Below are 8,178 nucleotides of genomic sequence, written 5' to 3'. Positions count from 1 at the left end.
TGGACCATATGGTCGGGGAGCCCTTGGCGAGTAGCAGAAGAAGCTGCTCCGATTGAGCAGAAAATTGTTCCGGAGGGTAACCGGAGGGTAACCGGATAATGAAAGAACTAGGCGTAAGAGTTTGTGGAACCAGCGACGGGAGACCACGGAGCCGGTTTCTGTAATGAAAAGTGAGTCTGATAGTTGGGCGTTTTGAGAGAGCCTGAGTTGGAGTAGCTGTGCCAGAGGTTCATATGGGCTCAGATAAGAGTTGATTTTAAATAAGTACAAAGGAATGCTTTTACCAAACTGGTTTGTTTTGCTGTGTTTGATGTTGTAGATCATGGTATCTGAGTTTAACACGGTTAAGTCTGATAGGCAGGGATGTAGAGCAGGGTTGAAAGCTTCTGTTTGAGCTGTATATTCTGAGCATCTCAGGAATCCGAAAAAGGCGAGGAGAAACAGAGCTTCTAATGTAGTGGATAGCTCTTTGGGGAAGAGACCAGCACGGAGTGTCTGAATGCAGTGGTGGAGTATGTCAGAGGTTAAGGGCAGCTGGCGTGGTGGAAGGCGAGGTTCATTTCTTTGGATTCCTTTTAGTAAAAGTATAATCTGAGGGTGGTTAGCTGTTGTGTGTTGGGTTCCGTTGATAAGCTTTGTAAAGAAATTGATCCCGGCTAAATAGACTTTTAAGGTGGAAGAGCGAATGGCTAAATATGAACTGGCAAATGTGAGGTAAGCAGCTGTCGTTGACAGATTGTCTGAAGGGAACGGAATGCTGTGGAGTGCGTGGAAGCGCCGGAAAGATTTCCATCCGGACCAATAGGTTGACAGGGTACGAGTGGCAACTGCGCTTAAGATTATTTCTTGGGCTTGGAGGAGGAGCTGAAAGAACTGCTGGTCAGTTGGAGGATTGAGTCTGAAAATGGAGGAATTGGTGTCGGATGAGGCTCTGCTTGAGGTGCCAAGGCTTTGAATTTCTGAAATTGAAAACGAGAGAGAGAATCAGCAATAGCATTTGAATGGCCTGGGATGTGAATGGCTCGAAGAATAAATTGAGGTTTGATTGAGTGCCAAGTCAGGCGACGTAAGAATGGCATGAGTGTCAGGGATTTAGATCGTCCTTTGTTTATCATATGAACAACAGCAGAGTTGTCGGAGTGGATAAGGATCACTCGTCGTGTCCATTCGTGTCCCCAAAGGAGTGCGGCTATGACGACCAGGTAGAGTTCCCACAAGGCAGAGGAATCACCTGATTCAAATGAAAGCGAAGCAAACTCCGGAGGCCATTGAGAAGCGAACCAGCGGCCGCCAAAGAAGCCGCCGAAGCCTATCGAGGGAGCAGCATCAGTGAATAGTTGCAGATCTTCAGGGACTAGGATAGCGTCTTCGTAGAAGAAAGAGATGCCATTCCATTGCTGGAGGAGGAAGAGCCAGAAGCGGAGTTCCGAGATACATGCGTCGTCCAAGGAGAGGCGGTTTTGAAGTGAGGGAACCGAGGAGGCAATGCTGAGAAGGTGGGAGATAAAAGAGCGACCTTGAGGTATTATTCGAATTGCGTAATTGAGATGCCCAAGAAGAGAGAGGAGCTGGAGCTTCGAGCATCGAGGCTGCAGCACAAATTCTGACAGGGCAGTAGCAATGCGATCCAGCTTATCGGGTGGAAGGGAAGCCTGAAACAAGACGGAGTCCAGCTGAATGCCAAGGAACTCGAGAGAGGTAGATGGACCCAATGTCTTCTCCGGAGAGAGGGGGATACCGAGACGCTGAAATGCAGATGAGAGGGTGCGGAGGCCATACGCAGGCGGGGAGGAAGGGGGGACCGCCACGAGGAAGTCATCGAGGAGGTGAAGCACGTAGGGTAGTCTGCAAACATTCAGCAAGATCCAACACGAGGCTTCGGCCAGAGTGTCGAAAATCTTGGGGCTGCTTTTGCATCCGAAGGCGAGTCGAACTGCAAAGTAAAATCTGCCATCCCAGCAAACTCCGAACAGATGCCAAAAATCAGGGTGCAGAGGGAGGACCTTAAAAGCCGAGACAATGTAGGATTGACGCGATAGGTGGAGAAGGGAGCAGAAGCGAAAGGGCCGATCATGAAACCCTCCGAAACTTCCTTGGCTAAAAGGGAAGACACAACATCAGGCTTGGACAGAGCGGAGAGGAGGTTGCGACATGAAAGGGATGAGGCAGGAAGCACAGCAAGTCCAGGAGAAAAGCCAAAGATGAGGCCGTCCAGCAAATACGAGACGAAAGAATGATCAGGATGGAGGGAGAGGTCAGCAGCGAGAGCAGGGACATTGACGGGGGTAGAAAGATGCCGAAGTAGTCATTTGGGCCCAAATTTAGGAGGGTGAAGGGGACATCCCGATCTAGAATGAGCCTGGCCACAATGAGAGCAGATGTGGAGGAACTTGCACAAAGAGGAAAAACAACCAGCGGAGTTGAAATTATTACAAACCATCCGTCCTCCGAGGAAAAGCAAACGCCGCCCGCGGCTATCGCGGGAACTGGAAGTCGTAAAGATAGGGGCGGGGGCTGCCGTAGGAGCTGAGGGTACGGCAGTGCGGGGAGCGGGAGGGGGCGGAGCAACGAGATTGCAGGAGGAAGCGGGGTGAGATGGGCAACCGCAGAGCTCACAGGAGAGAGCAGTACGACCAGCAAAAACGCGACAGTTGAGCTCGAGGTCCAGGTAGCCCCAATATGTAGACATGTTCCACTGCTGAAGACGGGCAGACGCACGGGCCAAGAACAGACGATGGTAATCGTAGAAGCCCGACCCTCCAAATCGAACGGCGAGGTCCAAGATGATAGAAAGATAGTCATCCAGCTCCTGACGCCGCGATGGGAAGGCTGAGCAGAGTACATCACGGTAGATGGAAAAAGCGAGTGCGAACTCAGGAGCAGTGAGAGGTGCGAGGATCGGCACACTTGAGGGTGAGAGAAACATCGCCGGCGTCGATGGTACGGGGAGCACCGGAGGCACCGGAAGGGTGAAGTAATGAAGGGAAACTGACGTCCGCACCTTGGAGGATCCATGCACGCAGGGCAGAAGAGACGAGAGGTGGATTGAAGAGGCGGGCCTCGCTGGGTGGGACAGCAGGAGGAGCGGTGTAGAGGGAAAACGAGGAGTCGACGAGGAGGGGCCGAGGCTGGGCTGGCAGTGACTGCGACTGGAGACCTGGGATGGGATGAGAAAACGAGGCAGAAGGGCAAGCAGGGAACGTCATAAAAGAAGGAGGAAACAGGTACGAAGAAAGGAGGAGGGGCTGGGATGATGAAGGGAAGGGGAGGGATGATAAGGGGAGGGGATGGGATGATAAAGGGAGGGGTTGGGATGATAAGGGGAGGGGTTGGGATGATAAAGGAGGAAGCTGAGAAGAAGGAAGAGACATATCCAAGGGTGGGGCAGAAAAAGGCTGGGAAAATATAGGGGGAGAGAGCCGAGAAAAAACAGAAGCAAGGCATGCAATGGGGGCGACGACAGTGCTGGCAGGGCCAGCAACGGAGGCAGGCTGCCTGGTAGCGGGTCCGGGACATCCAGCGGAGGGCGGCACATCAGACGAGGGGGCGTCCGGGGAGTCGGTGACGTCATCACGCGCCGGGGCCGTGGGGAAGGTGACGCGATCAGGGTGCGCCTTAGCAGCGGAAGGCAGGCGCTGTTTACTCCCGAGAGACTGCACGTACAGGGAGAAAAGCTCTGCCTTAGGTGCCGTGCGGGCGAAATGAACGTGCTGGTCCCTAAGGACCTTCTGCAGTTTAGCAACGGTCCAATCGGAGATAGACGGAGGTCTACATTTAGAGCAGGAGGGGCGCGGGAGCGCCGGATCCGGGGGAGTCACGGGAATCCTCGGCTCTCGACGGCCGCGTCGCGTGCGCAGAGACTGCGCCGGAGCAGGCGGGGGATCCGGGGGCGAACGCCGGCTCTTTCAGGAGACGCTGCGCGCTGTACGAGAGCCGGCGTGGCGAGACGAGGAGCCGGAGGAAGCCGAGGCAGCAGGCGTGTTGGGAACCGCGACGACGGACCTGAGCCTGGGTGCAGGACGCGCGGATCCCTGGGAGGAAAGGTGCTGGCTTTCTCTAAAGAGGTCGTCATCGGAAGCGACAATGTCGAGGTCCATGAGGACGAGATGATAGCAGGTAAGCAGCACGAAGCCGGGTCGGTGCGAAATTTCGTCACGAGTGGGAGGAGTGAAGGAGTGGTATTTATAGAAAGCTGAGATTGGGAAGGAGGAGTTTAGGCGTGGTCTTTCCTCAAACTTCAGTTATGCCATAACTCCATGTTGTAAAATTCACTTTAATTTGTATTTCCTTACCTACAGATTTGTAGCTATCATCAAACCTAAGGCGTTTCCCATGTGAAATTGACCCGTTATTTGTGCTCAAACATATCCTTGGACGTTTTCCGCGGGAAGCAGACGTATCGTCAGCACTTTGACTCCTTCCACTCTGTGGCCGGCCCCCAGGACTGCTTGTTAAACAGGGCTTAAACGTCGACAAAGCACGGGGTTCACAAGCCGTGGAGGTACTGGGTACTGCATCGAATCCTGGCGGAGTTAAGAGACCCTTTGTTTCAACCAAACGGGTAAGAGCTACCACAGAAAAAATGAGTTAGTATTACACACCAACAACTAACACAGAAAAGATATATACTATAAACCGTCAACTCACCCAATGGATTCTCATAATCCGCTGTATTCGCAGATTCTGTAACAGCAGAAATGTAAATTATTTTGACAAACATCAACTACAAATAAATCAAATAATAATAATAATAAAAAGCTGTGACATACCTTCACAAAGTTGAGACAATCCTTCAATACTTCTAATAGCAAGGATTGTTTCAAGCTCAGATGCACCCAGACCAAAAAAAACACCTGTTAAACAAAGAAAATTGTGACGCTGTTTGAATTGGTTACAATAGAAAATTAAGTAAAAGTCTGCAGCATGCTGCATGCTCACCGAGAATCTTGGCGTCCATGGCTTCAGTTTTCTCAACAGCAAATGTTGCCCCAACCCCTCCCACACACACAGGCATGCTCGAATTTAACATCTGTTTCTAAAGCTAATTTCCGAAAAGGGGATTTCTTTTTTTAATTTCTTCTAAACCCCTGAACAGATCATCAGTCTTATGGAAGAACCTTGTAGCATCATCCACTGACAAAACCCAAAATAAAATCCAGAATCTCTCCAGTTGATTCTGTGCGTGGTTTGTTGTGTTTGCGTGCGAAAGTAACTGAAAACCTTATTGTAGCCTTTATTGTAGCCTTTAAAAGTACAATTACACTTTTATTCTATACATACAAGAGTGACTCTCCCATCTTTACCCAGTGTGGACGTTGTCGTGTGACCAAAAGTCACTCGTTCGTGTTTCCAGCCAATTTCATCAGGTGTGAGAATGAATAGTGTAACAGTCTCGTTTTCATAGTAAAACCGACAACACGATCTTTGGACAAATACCAACCTGGTCACACTCTGGAATCTTATTTCTAGGAATTATTGTACACAAAGCCAAAGCAATCATTAACAAAAAGAAAAAATAAGAAAACTTTCTCTGGAGCAAATACGACTAAATCAATGTTTCAAAAATGAGTTGTGTTTTTAAGGTCTAGACTTTCTGGCACTTTTAACACACTGGAGACATACACAACCCACATCTCTAAGAATCCACAATCAAACACAACAGTGAAAACCCCCCAATGTTTTACCCACATGAAAGGGCTCAACATTCACACCTCACACTGAGGGGGGTGTTGTAAAACACCCACCCCAGGCAGACCTGTCCCTCAAACTGGTCTGTCACAGAGAGGGGGTCATAAATCGACCTGTCACAGAAAGGTCATAACATGACCTGGCAATCATAACTGACATGCCTGTTACACAGGGGTCATAAATCAGGGTCATAAATCATACGTTTGAAAGACAATGTAGGATACATACTACTCACACTATTTCTACCATTATTCTATTACCACTTATGGGTGTTACGTTGTTCTTTACTTTATGATCTAGCTGGGGCGCTGGTGTCCCCGATAAGTCCCACAGGGCCTTTTAATGTGGCTTAATTTGGTTGCAGTGAACCCACTTAAACCAGTTCTCCCCGACGATTGCTGATCTTGATTTGGTACACAACGGGAGAGTTTGTCTGTGATCACATGGGGGCCTGACCAGCGAGGCAGGAACTTGTGAGCCAGTTTGCCAGTCTTGTTCCTGGGTCCTCCAGCAGGTTGGGCAAATGCATTGTCCCACACCTTTTCTCCCACTCATCATAAGAAGCTTTCTGGTCATAATAGGCCTTGCGTCCTTCTGCACTTTTCTCCAGCTTCTGCTGGGCGAAGGTGAACATGGCTTGGAGATGTTTCTGTAAGTCGTCCATATATTGAGGAGTCGTGTGTGGCACTGCTATGCTAGCCTCCCCTTGTTGATTGAGAAGGTGCAGAGGAAGCGTCATCTGTCTGCCTGTCATCAACTCGAATAGGAAGACCCCCGTGGCCTCATGCAGAGTGGCCAACTTAACGTCCCAATTGCGGTGGTTCGTCGCGACATACTTTTTCAGTATGCTGAAAAAGTTTGATTAGCTCACTACACCTGGCCAGAAGCCTGTGAGTGATGGCTAATGTGAATTTACCTTCACACCCAGCAGTTGCCAGATCCGTTGCATGACCTCAGCAGTGAAATGCGTCCCTTAGTCAGAGTTGACACAGCTGGCAGACCATGATTCATCAACAAGTAGGCAGTGGTCATGGCTGTGTGCACCGGCAGGCCTTCCACCCATTTGGTGAATGCATTAAGTGACTGTGAGGACGTTTTTGTTGCCTCTGACTGTTCTGGTGAGCGGTCCAACCTAGTCAAGTTGGAGGTCTGACCAAGGGAATGCTAACCCTCCTTTCTGCAGTAAAGCGCAATGGAGTGGGTTTGATGGTTGAAATTGGCAGCACACCAGGCAGCCTTTGATGTAGTCTGCAACATCCTTCTCATATGAGGCCAGTATGCCACTTGCTAGACTGTATACTATGTTGCCTTGATCCCTTTGTGTCCTGCGCATGGGAAATCATGAGCATGCATTAACATCACCCCCCTGTGGCACTGAGGGGCCACAAACGCAGGTGAAATGAGTGAGTCAGAGACATGAACAAGCAGGCCTTTGATTATGCTCAGACATCCCTGGGCATTGAATAAGTGTTTAAGAGATCATCGGGTCCAACGGCGGCACCCAAAGGACCAGACAGGAACAGGATCATCTTCTGGATGGCTGGGTTGCACGCTTGAAGGGACACCAAGTCGGCATCTGAAAAAGTGGGAGAAGTAATAGAGGTCAGACCACAGTCAGGGGTGGGTTGGGCGGAATCCGCTTGAGCGCACAGACTGTGGGTGTGGGTAAAGAGAGAAATTGAGTGGGGTCAAATACCCACACATGGGTAGCAGACTTTCCAGAGGTGGCGTTGTGCTAGCCGGGGAGTCATCAGTGCATTGCCAGCAGGACGCTAGTCCTGTGCCTAGCAGAGTTTTTGGTTTTGTCCGTATCGCACTTCCACATCAAACCTTCGCAGGGCCATCAGCCAGGAGGCCACGTGAGCATTGGTGATGACCCCATCATGGATTTGTTGGCTGTTAAGGAAAGTGACTGGTTGGTGATGGGTTTCCACAACCACCTTTTGGCCACCTAGGTAGTTAGAGATGTGGCCAACAGTGCCTTTTCGCAGTCATTGCATTTGCATTCAGGAGGTGAGATGTTTTTGCTGGCATAGGCCTATTTCAGATTTAGTCAGAAAAAATCTGCTCTGGGTCTATTCTCTAAACACCGTGGCACTTTAGTGCGGTGTCTGTGACTCTGCACGTGCAGCCTGTTGGAAAGTCCTGACCACTTTTTTACACAGGCGCGGAAATGAAAAACAAGACTTGCCACATCGCTCACACCACACAGACGCATGTGTGAATCAGGCCCATGAGAATGTTTTGTTCACGTGATCAGTTGCTTGAGAATGACTTTCATTTTATCTGTTTTACTGTTATATCGTTTACATATGTGATTTAGTGATCATTCTACCTTGTTTAGGTTGTTCATTAATTTGTTGGATATCTCTTCATGCGTGCTTACGCCTGCTCCCGCCTGAAGGGGTCTGATTTCCCGCCCGCTCCCGCAGCAACAATGAAAATGAGACCACACCGCAAGACATTGTACCAGGTCTCATGGGAACCTGT

The 8,178-nt window shown here is 49.9% G+C and overlaps 1 protein-coding gene across 1 annotated transcript; it reads right to left on the bottom strand.

The window, feature by feature from the left end:
• Positions 1-839: 839 nt before the first annotated feature.
• On the bottom strand, positions 840-3,571 carry LOC118812865. Its single transcript, XM_036577973.1, has 5 exons — positions 3,496-3,571; positions 3,229-3,350; positions 2,434-3,157; positions 2,228-2,348; positions 840-2,097 (listed from the first exon to the last, which is right to left on the bottom strand). Exons 1-5 carry the CDS (start codon positions 3,569-3,571, stop codon positions 840-842), a joined length of 2,301 nt encoding a protein of 766 aa, XP_036433866.1.
• Between the last annotated feature and the right edge of the window lie 4,607 nt (positions 3,572-8,178).

This window comes from Colossoma macropomum, unplaced genomic scaffold, assembly GCF_904425465.1.
Source record: "Colossoma macropomum unplaced genomic scaffold, Colossoma_macropomum, whole genome shotgun sequence".
NCBI classification, from domain to species: domain Eukaryota; kingdom Metazoa; phylum Chordata; class Actinopteri; order Characiformes; family Serrasalmidae; genus Colossoma; species Colossoma macropomum.
Note: the sequence above shows the minus strand (reverse complement) of the source record. Positions and strands in the feature narration are given on the sequence as shown.

What these genes read in the sequence shown, in the direction of transcription:
- LOC118812865 (XM_036577973.1), bottom strand. Translation starts at nt 3,571, where the DNA reads ATGACGTCACCGACTCCCCGGACGCCCCCTCGTCTGATGTGCCGCCCT. An exon ending in TGTCCCGGACCCGCTACCAG is followed by an intron (nt 3,351 to 3,495) that starts GCAGCCTGCCTC and finishes CCTTCTTCTCAG; the next exon opens with CTTCCTCCTTTATCATCCCA. An exon ending in TCCATCCTGATCATTCTTTC is followed by an intron (nt 2,098 to 2,227) that starts GTCTCGTATTTG and finishes CTTCCCTTTTAG; the next exon opens with CCAAGGAAGTTTCGGAGGGT.